The following is a 16018-nucleotide window of genomic DNA, read 5'->3' as shown; positions in this document are numbered from 1 at the left end:
ACTATAAACATGTTTAATTCATGTCATAGGATGGCATAATTATTGTCGACGTTCATATATTTTAACGTACTGTTTTTGCATGTTGCAATCTAGTTGATAATTTGCTTTGCTCTTTTATAGATGAAGAAATTGATGTGGTGGATCCTAGTGGAAATGAGACATATCTTATCTCGGCAGCTGTTGTCATCATCCTGCTTTTTGGATTGCTTTATGTTGTCGTGAACAAACGCAAGTTCCGCACAAGTATGACTTGGTTCCCAGACAATTTCAAAATTTCTGAATCAAAGAAACGGGCACACGAGGAAACTCCAAGACAGATGCCAGTTGGACGCGAAGGTTCATTATCATCCGACAGTATCAGTAATGATACAAGCGCATGCATTGAAGTAGATGAGAATGGCGATCACTTAACAAGACATCTTGGAGACAATGCACAACATAATAAGCGAAGAAAGGTATTCTACCTAAAAATTAATTTAATGTTTGTAAAGTTCCATTTAAGTTTTCCTATTTTATTTCTTTGTGCAAGACTTTTTGGCTGTCACACAATGGAAAATGGGTCTAGCTTACATAATAGAAAAATACTCACATTTATATTTTAGATTGAACCATACTCGCCATTCTCGGGACAGACCAGATTGTCAGATGATGAGTTAGACCAGCGTGAGTGGAAGCCGCAGCATATAATTGCAAATGGTGGTTATCAAGATGGTTGCCTCACACCACCACAAGATGAAGATTGTGCAGAAGATGTTGATGTTCGAGGTCCAGGTAAAGTTGAAGAGACATTATCGTCAAAAAAAAAAAATTAATCTTACTTATTACTACTATCATTGCTGATACAATACCATGGAATCTCCAAAAACCGACCACCCTTGGGCCTCCTAAAAAGTTTGGTTTACCATAACCCTTGCTTTTTGAATTTAAAGTATGTTTGATGTATGTATGCCTAGCTGAAGTTTCAAGTTCTAACATGTGCATGTTCATACTGATGGTCTGAGTAAGGAAGGATTTCTTTTAAAACATTCAAGACCAAATTTTATACTGTACCATACCCACATTAAAATTTACTGTTTACGTTAACCTTCGGTCTTTATTTCGGGATAGGAATGTGTAAACTTTTCTCTCGCATGGGCAATATAATTTTCCAAGTTTGGCTGTGAATTCGTATTATAATTTTTCACATTTCATTTTTATAAAAATAAACAAGTTTGTACTTTTTATACATAAAAACACATTTAATGATATGTAAATATAAAACAAATTCACATTTTGAATTTTTGAATTGCATACGAGTTTGGAGTTGGCAAGACAAAATCACTTCTTGCTCGCAACTCGATCACTTGTCAGATTAAACAAGGCCATATACATGGCTTCAGTCGCATGCTTAAGTTTACCGACCGATCAACCGACCGACATAGTTAGCTGTAGAGTCGCGTTGCACGCAACTAAATTAGAGAATGGATGAAGTTATACAACCTTCGTTATTTACATTTTTAGATATGATGATTTTATCAAAATGAAAAATGTGTTAGCCCATAAGAAAGATAATTGATTAACAATATACTAATATGTGCGAGAAAAGACATGTTATTACATTAGGTTAAACTACCTATAACTACTGAAAAAAGGTTTGGTTTTTATAGCATTATTTTGCCAAATTTTATATTTTTTAAAATTTTGCATCATGGTTTATGTACAATTTGCAGTTGGTAAACTGGATGTTTCTGGATTTCTATACATCTTCATGCAAAATAAATTAAGCCCGATTCAACCCACTTATATTTATCAGCTTTGTTATGTATTTTATAAGCATAAATAAACCTTTTATTTCAAACTTTCTTTTCAGAGAGATTTTGGGGTAGTAGTTCTAGGGATAATTTTGCAATAATGCAAAACCTTTGACACTCTGACTAAAACATTGCTGAAAACGATGATTTTTTAGCCATGCGAATGATGTAAACAAATTATGCCCTCTGTTGACCGCTTTGCGAATGCCTGAATAATAGTTTTCTAAATAATAATTGTATATAAAATTACATTTTTTATTAATTTTTATATATTAAATCAACATTGGCAATTTCAATAAATTATTTTATTAAATGGTAGTTCTAACAGCTTTAAAAACTTGATAAATACCACAAAAAATGTATCAATCAATTGCATAGGAACGTCTGTCCCTGTCAGGGGTCTGGTTAGATCCTAGAATTATTTATTGCTGGCGAAAATTGTAAAAGTAACAATCTTAATATATATTTATATTGTTTTTAGGTGGAAAGACTCCATTAATGTTGGCAGTAATAAGCAGTGATCGGGATCCAGAGGGGAAAAATGATCACTCATATGCACTTATTGAAAATCTTGTTCTCCAAGGAGCAAATGTTAATGCGAAGACGGACAAAACTGGTGAAACTGCACTTCATTTTGCAGCCCGGTTCATGTGTCCTGGAGCAGCAAAGATTCTTATAGACAGAGGTGCACACGTAAATGCAGAAGAAAATAATGGGAGAACTCCACTACATACAGCTGTGGCTGCTGATTCATATGATCTGTTCAGAGTAAGTGAAAAGATTTATAAATCTATAGATTATGTTAATATTATGCTTCACACAATTCAAATCCATTCCCTAAGACTCTGTCTTGAATACCTACCCTACCATGTTGTTTGATAATGAAGGGGACAGTTATAAACAGAGTTATTTTAAGTCACAAGCGACAACGGTGAGCGGTGAGCACCTTACTGACATTGTCCACAGATCATGTACACACAGGCTTGGTGGACGTGTTTGAGAAGTTTCTGCATTAGTGCCTCAAGCTAGGTCTTGGGTTAGCAAAGTTTAAAAAGATGAACTAAAAACACCTAATAAAAAAAGGCTTGAGGATGCTTATCTTTTAAATAAATCAGGAAGAATCAAAGTGAATACATATCTTGCACATTTCATTCCATTTTTATTAAAATCACAATTGCAGGGTTCGTACGCATCCTTAAATTCCTGGAAAATTCATACAGAAACGTAATATGAATTCTTTGTAATAATGTTTTAAAAAAACTGAACAATAATAAGTGTTATATAATTTTGTTAAATGACACCGGAAGCCGGAATGGTACTCGCTCATGTAAAATTTGCCGGAAATGATACTGCATAGCGCACTAGAAAACAGCAAACGGACGTAATGAATAAATATCAGTGGGCCTAATGTGGTTCCTAACCCCACAAGATAGATTCGCAACCCGAGAAAGGGAATCCGTACTTCACTCTCTGGCAACTAGAATGTAAGAATTTCTCTCTGTATGGTCTTAGCTTTAGAAACACCCATCAATAGAGGGCGATATTTAATATAATAATATTTACTTCAATGCACAAATAATTACTTACCTCAGAAAAAATCGAAGATTCCAAAGGTTTCACTTCCGCCGTGGTAACTCGCTTCCGCCATGGTATTCTGTAATTAGGTGATCATTTAGAATGAAATGATCACCTATTGTTATTGTACTTCTTTCTGTACACTTTTTGTGTAACAAATATCTCAAAAAGTTAAATGTCAATGATTACCAAAATTTCACAATGTCTTTCAAATGCTGTAACTTAGTCCTAATAAGCTTTTCAGCGTTATCACTCATCCGTGACGTCATTTATACGCGATTTTGTGAAATCACATTATCAATCATATCTCCATAATTCGTTATCACATATTAGTAAAATTCACTACACGTAAACTTCAGGTCAAGGGTAAAAATATTAGCAAATAAAAATGCACGCGCACGTAGGGTCATGCGCGTGAAATCGCGCGTTAAAAATTTAAAAAGCTCAAAATTACGTTTTGATCAATTTAGAGCATGAATTAGGCCATTTGCGTGTTTTAAAAAATTACTGCCCAAAAACATGTTTTTGCGCGTGCGTACATAGAAAGCGTAAAAAATACCAATTTTTTGTACAAATTGCATTCTACTCATCTTCCTTAGTACATTCACCAAATTTGAGTCCATTTCGTCTTAAAATAGTGCTATACGAGCAGGTTAAAAATGACAAAATGAGCACATTAATTGTACAAAAGTGCTAAAAATGGTAAAAAATAAGGCCTTTTTAAAATGAATATAACTCTTCAGAATGGAAGGTGACCCCAAATTTGTTTAACTTATTATGGAAGCCAATGAGTTGTAGATATAAATGTTTATACACATTAGACGTACAAAATGGTATGACGTCATTATATGGCCACATGAATTTTTAAAATATGGTTTTTTCCCTTTTGTCATAGAACACTATATTCAACAGAGTGCAACTCGCTTATCTGTGATCGATTTTCTTTTAATTTTTGAAATATTCTACCTTAACCAATTATGTTACTTATGAATTACCAAGATATTCATTTGGATGACGTCATCACGTCTTAAAATTTAAATAACGGTGGTTACGTAATTTCACCTACAAGGTAAATTTGAATACCTTACAGCTCTTCTGAATTAAAGTTGACCTTGATGTTTATAACTTATTATGAGAGCTAGTGAAATGTAGATATGTATTCATATAAAAAATAAGCCTATCGGATGTTGTGACGTTATCATACGGCCAGTTGAAGTTAAAAAGTTTTTTCATCTCTTTCGTAAAAGTTATACATTCAATTTCAAAGAGCGCGTATTGCGCTTCTACGTGCCAAATTTTCTTCCAATTATTATATTTATTTGCTCAATTCATTATCTTTCGAAATTGTCATCTTCGAGTTTATTTTGATAATTCCATCATACCAAAAAATTAGAACATGATGTGTGTCCTGTAATTTCACCTATGCTACACTGTATAGATATACAGTATATACTGTACATCTTGTATATGGCATATAATAGGCACAACTCAGCACTATAAGTGTATAATAGGATGGCATACATCAACATTTTCCGATCGTATGTTAACGTACGTACATGTTTTTAAAAAATTAATTTCGGTAAAATGATAAAAATGATCACCTATAATTCGTCAAAGTGACGAATTAAATTCTAGTTATTATTATTATTATTATTCTTTATTTGGTCCAATATAAAAATACATCAGAAATTCCTCTTATATCCACTGCAGAGATAATAAAAATACACATACAAAAAACAATCAATATAAAATCACTATATAAAATATCAAAAAGTCTACGATCCAGGTGTTCTCTCCATGAGTTAGCGCTGGACAAATTTGTTATAGGTGACAATAGACAAGGGACAAATGATTTATTATAGCGTTTAGTACGGCTTCGAGGCAGACAGATACGAATATTAGATGGAAGAAAAGTGTATTCCTTATGGAGGGGGTGGTCTGTTTGGGAGAGTATACGTTTTACCAAGGAGAGAACACCTGCATCGTAGTTGAAATTTGCTGTGGTGTTTCAATACTAATTTGCCGTGGTGTTTCATTTTTAAGTTGCCGTGGTATTTTTGTTAAATTGCTGTGATGTTTTATTTTTAATTTGCCGTGATATTATTTGAAAGTTGCTGTGACACTTATAGGCCACCGTATATTTGTCCTATATAAAGTTTATCTAAAATTTTAATTGGACAACGAATCGTGGAAAACCCATTGTTTCTGACCATTATAAAAGATTAGTTGGACACTCCGGCTATCAGGGTCTTTAACTTTTAAATGTTGAACTCTATCTTATAGTAGTGTCTCTTAGATGCAGATATCTTATACAAAATTATATAATGGGATTATATGCATATAATTTACTGTTTCCTTTGTCTACCAATGCAGAAGCTCACTAAATCCAGGTGAAATCTAAATATGGAGCCTGTACTGTAGTTCAATTAGTCATGTTGTTCAGATACCATCTAGCTTCATCCATATAGTAATCTGAAAACAAAAGAATTTGCAAAATCACAATTGCAAAAAATCATGTTAAAAATAACCATCTAAAGCAAAAGAATTATTTTATCAATCCATTTCAAGTACATTTTAATTGTTTTAAGCTGGATAGATATAGCATTTGAACTGACCAATTAATTCATAATTGAGCCGTAACCATTGATCGAGCGCCAGTGCTGCACGAATTGGCTCAAACTTTTCCAAATTTTTCCTTTATTAACAACACAACTTTGTGATTTTTTTGTGATTCTATATGTGTCTACACTTGTATGTTTTGGCTTGCTTATCAACAAGAGCGATTTCGTTCTTTTTAGCCTGTAATACATATTCGATTTTTGATGGCAGTGCTAGCCTGACCAGTGAACACATTACGATTCTATTTGTGCTTTTGCCCCGCTGACTATTGTTACCGCGACTGTCATTGTTATTGGTATGCTGGCCTAACGCGCCCATTGTTCAAACGACTACTGTGAGTAGATGATCAAGTACTGTATTTATTTTGCGTGTGGTGCTAGGCATAGTTGCTGTGATGGTTCTTATATACTCGGCTGAAGATCTTATTGCAATTAACCGCTCATACAACACGGAGTGGCGTAGCCCTGTTAACTCGGGTGGTATCTTACGCATGCATCCTACTTGTTGGGCCTCTGCAAAACAGCTGAGATTAGTTAAAGTCACCAGAAGAGGAAGTCGAGCAGGTAGAGCGTCTAGGATGTCGACTGTGAGCGCACCAGTTGCCGAACCTGTCTTGGACACTGTGACACATCTAACAAGCACTGATTCAACTAGTTGCCCGAGTAATGATAGTGTTGTTGATATCTTCATCCCAAAAATTCTTGTTACTAATGCCCGCTCAATTTTAAATAAGCATGACGAATTCTGTATACTTCTCAATGAAAATTCGCCTGACATCTGTTTTGTTACTGAATCATGGATCCGGAATGACACACCACCAGAGTGTTTTAATGTAGGCGGTTATTTCGTGTTCACCACAAACAGAGTGGACCAAGTTGGTGGTGGTATTGTTACATACGTCAAGGAATCTCTTAGTGCAGAGATCATTAAGAATATTACTGTTCCTGAGCCTCTGGAAGTTCACTGGTTGCTGATTAAACACCACAGACTACCACGGAATGTGCCGTACCTAGTTGTTGCAGATGCCTACCTACCATCAGGTAAAGAGTCAACACTGGGTGGAACTATGTTGACTCATCTACATACTGGCGTGGACTTTGTTAGAACAGCAAAACCACAGGCAGGTATACTTATCTGTGGCGACCTGAACAAATTGAAGTTTAATTCCCTTCTATGTGGCAATCAGTTAAAACAGGTGGTTAAGTCCCCCACTAGAGGAACATTAATGACATGTATGATATCCCTTGTATCAAATCCCAAATAGGACATAGTGACCATAACGTAATCATAATGTCCCCAAAAATGTGTAAATCCGACAATAGCTTAATCAACAAATCTTGTAGACCAATGCCCCAGTCCAAGATTAATGCTTTTGGTCGATGGATTCAAAATGTTTCTTGGGACACTGTATTAGGCACCCCCGATGTCCAATCCAAAGCAGACCTTTTTTATGAACTAGTCAATGGTGCTGTTGAAAGGATCTTCCCTACCAAAAATGTTAATGTCCACCCCAATGATAAGCCATGGATGAACAATACTATTAAAAAACTTATCAAAAAACGACAATCTGCTTTTGCTAAAGGTAATGAACCATTAAGGAAACATTTCCGTAACAAAATCATCCAGGAAATTAATGTATGTAAGAAACGCTACTCCCAGCGCAAAGTTAGAATCTTGCGCGAAACTAATGTTAAGAGATGGCATTCGGAGATTCGCAGCATCACAAATAAAAAATTGATACGTCCATGCTACCAGCATACCTACCCTGTCCTGAACCACCTCCCCCCCCAATTTGAACCATATGAAATATATGATGAGAAAAGTGTCTATTGCCAAATCTGGTGGTCCAGACAGCATACCTCAGATTCTTCTGAAGGAATGTGCAGTAGAATTTAGTGAGCCTGTTACCAACATCATTAACGCCTCAATATCACAGAGTAAAGTTCCGTCCCAGTGGAAGGCAGCTAATGTTGTCCCTGTCCCGAAAACGTATCCGCCTTCGCTAGAAAAGTTAAGGCCCATTTCTCTTACCCCCACCCTGTCTAAAATAGCTGAACGCAAAGTAACTCAAATAGTTATTGACGCCATCAAACCAAAACTAGACATTAGGCAATATGGAAACCAAAAGGGCGTCTCCACAACCCACTGCCTAATACACATCTACCATTTTCTTGCTTCCAATACTGATGTGGCAAGTAATATTTGCACTCTGGTACTTACCGACTTTAGCAAGGCGTTTGACCTGGTCGATCACACTATAGCAGTGTCTAAATTATTAGATCTCAATATCCCTGCCTCCTTGTTGAAGTGGATAATTGATTTTTTGATTGACAGACGCCAAAGAGTGAAATACAAAGACGTATATTCGCAGTGGGTCATCCTTACTGGGGGTGTTCCCCAAGGAACCCTACTTGCTGTTCTGATATTCCTGGTCGTTATTAATAACGCTCTTGATGAAATGAAGCTGGAATTCCGGTCTGGAAGTATGTTGACGATCTTACCTTAGGGGAAAAAATTAAGCCATGGGAGAATAGTATAATTCAAAATTCCATCAATATACTCTCCCAATGGGCGTCCGATAACAAATTGAAACTAAACCCCGCTAAATGCCAAATATTCCAAGTTTTCTTTGGCCGCCGCTTACTTCCAGGCCGGAATTTCACAATTAATGGTACTGTGTTACCACTTGCTGATAAAGTCAAATTACTAGGTGTCGTGATTGATATAGATGGGAGAGCAATACAAATGAAATAGTTAAGAAGGGGAACCAAAAACTATTCATGTTGAGACTTCTTAAGCTAAGTGGTTTCAATAAGGAAGAGCTGTCCATTGTATTTAAGGTCTACTTCAGACCCGTTTTAGAATACGCCGCCCCAGTTTGGCATTTTGGTATAACCTTGTAGGTGTATAATAGGCTATGAGAACTATACATCATACGATGCGGCAATGACTGAGTTAGGCTTTGAACGTTTGTCAGACCGCCGTGACCTGCTTTGTGCCAATTTTGCTCACAAATGTGTACAAAACAATAGATTTAGTGAATGGTTCCCACTAAACAATAAAACACATAACATGAATATGCGAAACTCACTTAAATACAAAGAATATAAATGTAGAACTAAACGATTCCAATGCTCCCCTATACCATCAATGGTTAAATTACTAAATGAATGAACGAAAAAGAATGAAAATAAAAACTCTATTTATTTATTTTTATATATTTAAACATTATATATTTTTAAAGATATTTTTCTACTAATTAATTGACTATGTACCGTAACTTAACTATTGTATTAATCTTCATTTTGCTCATTTTGTTTAATTCTGTATATTTTGTATAATGTATTTAACTACTCAGTTCGCAATTCAGTTTATACTGCCATGAATTGTTTTATGTATATACTTTTTGATGAATAAAAGATACCGAAATATAATTAATGTAATAAACTTTTTCACAGTTATTGGTTAGTAACAGAGCAACAAATGTTGATGCAAAAACTAGCAAAGGAGTTACACCATTGATGATGGCAGCAAGATTAGCCGTTTCTAACATGATAGAGGATCTGATAGAAGCTAATGCGGATGTCAACCTTACAGACAATGATGGAAAGAGTGCTTTACATTGGACTGCATCTGTTAATAATGTGCATGCATGTCGAATTTTGCTACAAAATCGTGCCAATAGAGACATTCAAGACCACATGGTAAGTTTAAATCATTTTTAGGTGATCTTTTTTGTCACCTATTGTTATTTTATAAATCATTAGTTATCCGCATAGTAGTGGATAACTCCTCTCCTTGTAATTGTCCTGTTTCATCATCTTTTTTTTTCTGTATTATTCTTTCTTTCTGTAATTTTTGTGTCACGCGAATCTGTAAAACTTGCAAACATAACATTTCGTAACTTTCTCAACATATCGTCATTCATATGAAGTTGTGCAGCAAACCTGTTCAGGATGTTTACAATTGCGCAACGTGACTTACGCGCGATTTTGTGAATTTCGCGTATTTAACATAGGTCAAAAACCAAATAATATTTTAAATTGAAACTTTGCAAAAGTTTAATTTATATCATGCGCTAACTTTCTGTTTAAAAAAAAATTGCTTGTTTTACACAACGTTACGCGCACACACGCATTTGAAATTAAAAAATGTGCAAAATGAATTTCTAATCAACTTTTTACATGTTTTATGACATTTTGCGCATGTCAACAATTCCCACGCGCGCAAAATTATTTACGCGTAAGGTGTGCACAGAGTATGAAAAACATGTTTTTTTCTTTTGAATTATATTTTTCAAGCCTTTTCTAGTAATTTTGAAAATAATTTAGACCTTTTCCACTTTCAATAACGCCATACGAACATGTTGAATTGGACAATTTGCGCGCGTTTTTGATGAAAAAGTTCAAAATTTCGTCAAAATTATGCCTTTTTTCAAACAGTCGTAATTTCTAAACTAAACGATGAAAGTTATATTTATTACATATTCTGAAAGTTGATGAGTTGTAGATATCGGATCATGCATTAATATGGCTAACCGGACATTGTGACGTCATCGTATGGCCACGCGAATATATAAAATTTAGGATTTTTGTATCTTTCGTCATAGCTCATCACATTTAATAGAGCGCATCTCTGCTTATCCATTTTCCATTTTCACCCCGATTTTTATATTGTCTAGCTCAATCAACTATCTTTCGCATGAGTTAAAAATATTTTAATTTTTATGACGTCATCATGCCTAAAAATTTAAATAACGTGGGGCATTAATTTCATCTTTACAGTAAATTTTAATCTGTTATAGCTCGTAAGAATAAAATGTGATAATCACGATTAAAACGTTTTCTGGAAGCTATTGGATTGTAGATACGAAATCATGTGAAAATTTTGCCAATCGGATGTTTTGACGTCATCATATGGCCAGTTAAATAAAAAAAGTCGTATTTTCATATTTTGCATCATAATTCATTACATTTAAAAGAGCGCGCATCAATATTTCACGTATTAAAATTTCTTTTACACGTTAATATGTGGTTGTTGAGATAATTTCCTTCCGAAATTGCTATCTTTGCGTTTCATTTTGAGACCATCAACATGTTAAAAATTGGAATAAATAGCGGGTCCCGTAATTTCACCTATTCTACACTGTATGTGATATGTATACAGATTATACTGTGTATACTATATATGACACAAAATAACAGAATTCAGCAATAACATCATATTCTTCAGTTCAGGTCATAATGCCATAATCTTTTTCTGTGTGCAATATTCCAACGTATGACGCGCATGTGGCGTTTGTCGTGCGGATAACTAACTCGTCAAAGTGACGAGTTTCATGTCTAGTTTATTTCTTTATTCCTTTCTGTAAAGATTTTGTGTACTGAATATCTCAAAAAGTTCAATCAGTAAGTTTTTTAGTGTGGTCACTCAACCATTCAAAGAATCAAGTTAAGCTTAAACCCACATGTGTTAATGACAATTTTCTAGATGAACCAACAATGAATTAGCTATTATTTTTTTTAAGCTTAAGTTAACATAAATTAAAACTGTCAGATTGTTGAGTGACTTTTGTATATTATGTACCGTTTATTCTATGAAGCCCGGAATAAAGAAAAATTAAATGAAATAAACCACATGTCAAGTGTCAACATATAAGCACAACAAAACGTATCATCCTGCCGTAAATCTATCATGGTATAGTACATTAAAATGGACCTGAAATGATTTTCCAAGAAATTCATTGTTATTTAAATGTATCAAATTAACACAAGCACATAGAAATAAAAACAAAATGTATAGTATTTTGAGAAAAAACAAAAATTTAAAATACCTTGGTAAATTAGTGAAAAATACTTACAATATTTTATTTCAACGGCTGTTTCAGCAATGTTGTCATTTGACCTCGTTTCGCCAGTAAGTCGGAGAGAATTAAAACTAGGAGCAAATTGTTCCCAAGTGAGCCAATTTTGATGTCAAATTGTTTATACTTGCAATACTGAAACACCCATTTTTCTGTAATTGTGTTTTTCTCATCTAAATAACGACATGGCATAGAGAGTTGGAACTAAGCGCAAATTGTTTATAATAGATATTTATATTCAAGTGCGGTGGTTGTTTGGTAACATTTATATTATATCTTAGTTTAAAGAAATATTTACACGAAAGCACTGATCCTAATTAGTCAAAAAAATAAATTCCAATTAACTGAGTTTGCTATACTATTAAGGCGTCATCGACAAATTATTCCAAACCACAGAGATGCGTTTTCTGTTGTTCCCTGAAAATTTGTGTTTATTCCGTTTCCCAATAGCTCCGCCCCCAACGCGCACATAGTTTAGCATGAAATGTTCCGGTATCCAACGGCTTCCAAACCTACCTATTGTAGTGGTGGTTTGGGATTGTTACTTTCTATCCTAAACATTGATCGATAATTTATAAATTTTTTCTATGTACAGTTTTCTTTCCAACCCCACCTAAAAAATATACATACGACTCAACAACATAGAATAGACGACAGATACTCGACATGGAATTTTTTTAACATGAAATAATATTTTAATGGTGACAAAATCTTGCCGGCCGGTGGTCCTACTTTGAACGGATAGCCAAAACACTGACTGCTATTTATAGTGACTGGCACGCAGCCAAGTTTAAGGTCAGCCAGGACAGAGGCAAAAACCAGGAAGTCGTTTAGTACATTTGATATTAAAGTGTATAATATAAAAGTTCTCAAGCACTAAAATGTCCATATTTCTACACAAATTTGGTTCAATTAGCCTACTGAAATGAGATATGCAGATACATACAAACTACCCAAAATTATAATCTGAGATGATTAAATGGGAAATCCAGGCAAAATGCAATAATTAATTATTCCACTGGCGAACTAGCTACAGTCATCAATCAATATTTAAGTAAAAACTAGACTTGGCCTAGGACTACGTTCAGTTGATCGTCTAATAAAAAGGGATGTCGATAGGATCGTACCGTATTTCATTCATTGTTTACAAAAATGACACTTCACGTTCGCTCGAGCTGCCAGACTTACTGTGTCTGAAAAAGGCAAAAAGAAACAACATGTTTACGAATAGAAAATACCGCTCAAGCTTGAAGACATACTACTGTATTTAATGGACCACATGTATTTTGCTTTCGACTACACAGTATTTATTGGCCGTTTCCACAGCTTGATAAACTCATGTATTTTTTGCGCTCCCTATACTAGTTTATCGGCCGTTTCACAGCCCTGTCTTGGCAAGCGCATCTATTATTATCTGATCCCGTTTTTTGGTATGTTATCACGAAATAGTGCAAAATTAGAAAATATGTGCTGTCGTATATATAATATGGAGTAGGGGAATACCCAAAATTTACTATGTGAAGAGGGAAGACAAAAAAAACCACATATCTACGTGCTTGACTTGTTCTCAATCTTGATACCTGTCACACCAAAATCGGTCCGGGGGACCATTTATCGCTGCCAAAACCTGTCAGGCCAGACCAATTTTGGCCACCAAAACTGGTCCGTCCGGGATAAAATCGGTCCGCGCATCCCATGATTAATCATTATATTGTAAATTACAGTGTTTTATTTGTTATTTTAATATTATAAATTATCATTATTATCATCAATTTTTAGTACTAATTGTTATGCTTTTTGTGTACAATATAGGCCTATCTATGTCTGTTTTAATCCATTTTGTTCTTTTGTTTTAACATCTTCGTTTTTCCATGATGTCACTCTTCACGATGATGTTCAAATTAGCTTAAATATACAAATTAGGGTGAAATTACAGGGTTACCATATCTCAAAAACTACTAGTCATAGAGAGTTAATTTTTTCACTGATTTATTCAGAATGTATATTTATATTTGCTCTAATGAAACATTTTACGAAAAAATGACCGGAAGTACAACATTTTACCCTCTGCAAATAGTGCTTATGTAGACTAAATAACTGAACAAAAAAAATATGGTATGTATATTCCAAAAATAGAATTATTCTGAATCGATGTGCATTCATCTAAACGATGCACTTCTGTCCAGTACCGGTACTAGGCCGTTCCGCGTTGTGTGGGCGTGTATGTTATTAATATTCACGAGGTTCGTTAATTAGGAAGATGGTCAATGAGACTTTCTATTTTACTGAATGTGTCGTGTGGTTTGGAATAATTTGTCGATGACGGCTAATGCTATACTATACAGTAAAATGTCTTTCAGAAAAATTTGATAGGCAATAGTTTCAATCTATACACCATAATCATTTCTAATAAGGGCCGTATGTAGTGTACCATATAGAGATCCAAAAAAGATCATTCGGGCAAATCCAGGCTTTTTCCTGTATGGGCCAGACTATATGGGACCAAATGTTTGACCCATTTCCATATACAGAGCTGGTATTGCCCACAGAGAACAGACATAAGGATCCCATATGGCATTATTCGGAAAAACTTTATAGGTTCATAAGGAGAAGGCACACTTTCCTGTACATATTTACGATGTGGGCTCTTCATACAGTACCAAAGTGTTACAATCAATACCCATCCCCAATCCATCAATAGGCTTCATGCAAAGTATTCAAAGGTCAATAATCACACAAGTTATTTTTCAAACATTATAATCCATTAGATTGAATATAATTTAATTTAATGAATTTGGACACTCTTGAATAATGTTTACAAAAATAAAAAATGGAGAGACACTCCTTAATTGCAAGAGAATCTCCACCTAAATGTACAATTATCAGCATTTGCTGATGTATAGAGAATATATGTATCATAATTGTTGCAGAGTATAAGGTCATTTTGCAAAACAGTTTATTCTTCCATTCGAATTCTATCAAATGCTTTACAATTTAATAAAAAAAATGTATTTTTGGCAAAAAAATTAATTATTAAAATATTGTAATATAAAATGTCACGTCCATTACAAAATAACAGAAACAGTGTTATTATTTCTAAAATATTATATAATAGTCAACATTTTCAAAAGACAATTAGATAATGGTTCTAATGTAACCAGAAAAAACAAGCAGTCCAAATAATAATATCATATTTTTGTGTCACAGACATGACAAAATGCGTTATTGATTTATTTACTTTTGACGTGCTCGTATAACGTAATTTCGAGTTGAAAAGTAAGTCAAGAAAACAGAAATCGGGCAAAAAGAGTGCGGAATAACATTTAACGCGCAGTGCGCGCGCAAAAATCTGTGCACTCATGGCAATTTTGTAAACGCTTAAAATTGCCTGAAACGTACTCTTATTTCATCGAAAATAAATTTTTGAAAATTTTAAGCGCGCGTACGCATGCGTTACATGCGCTACGCACGTAATTGTATTGCCATATGATGATTTATGCCCTGAAATTTATGAGTACCAAATTTTATTTAATTGTGATTCATGGTTGTGAAAATATGATTACAAACGTGATTTCGTTAAATCGTGCGTAGACCGCGTAATTTTTTATTGCGCACTGTGAAAACATAACCACATCGATTCCTGGCCATAAGGAATATACTGTGAAAAATTGACTTAGCTAGATTAAACTGATATCAAGATAAGGTCAGAAAGCGATAAAACGCATAGTGATACCGGACCGACAGACCGACCGACATAGTGAACTATAGAGTCGCGTCCACGCGACTAAAAACTATAGGATAGAAAAACATGGATGCAAATGTTTTGTTTTCATGATGTGGCTATGCGGCAAAAACGAAACATTGACGTTCGATTGGATTTTCCGGAACCGTACCGGAACAGTTGTGTAAGACCCTTTAACCATGTGCTTCTACCGCCGGTCAATGAATGTATTTATCTAATCGAGCCGAACATTTGTTGGAAAGACAATTCCATTACATACAAACACATTTTCGATCCTGCATGGTGTAATCATACCTGCCAGGAAATTTACGATGTCAAAACCATCCCGATTTAAGAATTTCAAAAACGGCTTTTAAAAAAAAGTAAAAGAAAACAAGAAAATAAATTATTTTTTTCAAATTTCATTTTTAGCTAATAATAGCTCTGCCT

The 16018-nt window shown here is 34.4% G+C and overlaps 1 protein-coding gene across 1 annotated transcript in view; it reads left to right on the top strand.

Moving 5' to 3' along the window:
- The window catches only part of LOC144836851 (uncharacterized), a 61541-nt gene that overhangs the window by 42557 nt on the left and 2966 nt on the right, over positions 1–16018 (top strand). The window contains exons 23-26 of the mRNA XM_078691731.1: positions 121–455; positions 603–771; positions 2272–2558; positions 9443–9688. Of these exons, the coding sequence (XP_078547857.1) occupies positions 121–455; positions 603–771; positions 2272–2558; positions 9443–9688 (1037 nt within the window). The remainder of the gene's footprint in view (positions 1–120; positions 456–602; positions 772–2271; positions 2559–9442; positions 9689–16018) is intronic.

This window comes from Antedon bifida, chromosome 3, assembly GCF_963402885.1.
Source record: "Antedon bifida chromosome 3, ecAntBifi1.1, whole genome shotgun sequence".
NCBI lineage: Eukaryota > Metazoa > Echinodermata > Crinoidea > Comatulida > Antedonidae > Antedon > Antedon bifida.
The sequence above is the reverse complement of the archived record's forward strand: the minus strand, read 5'-3'. Positions and strand labels throughout refer to the sequence as shown.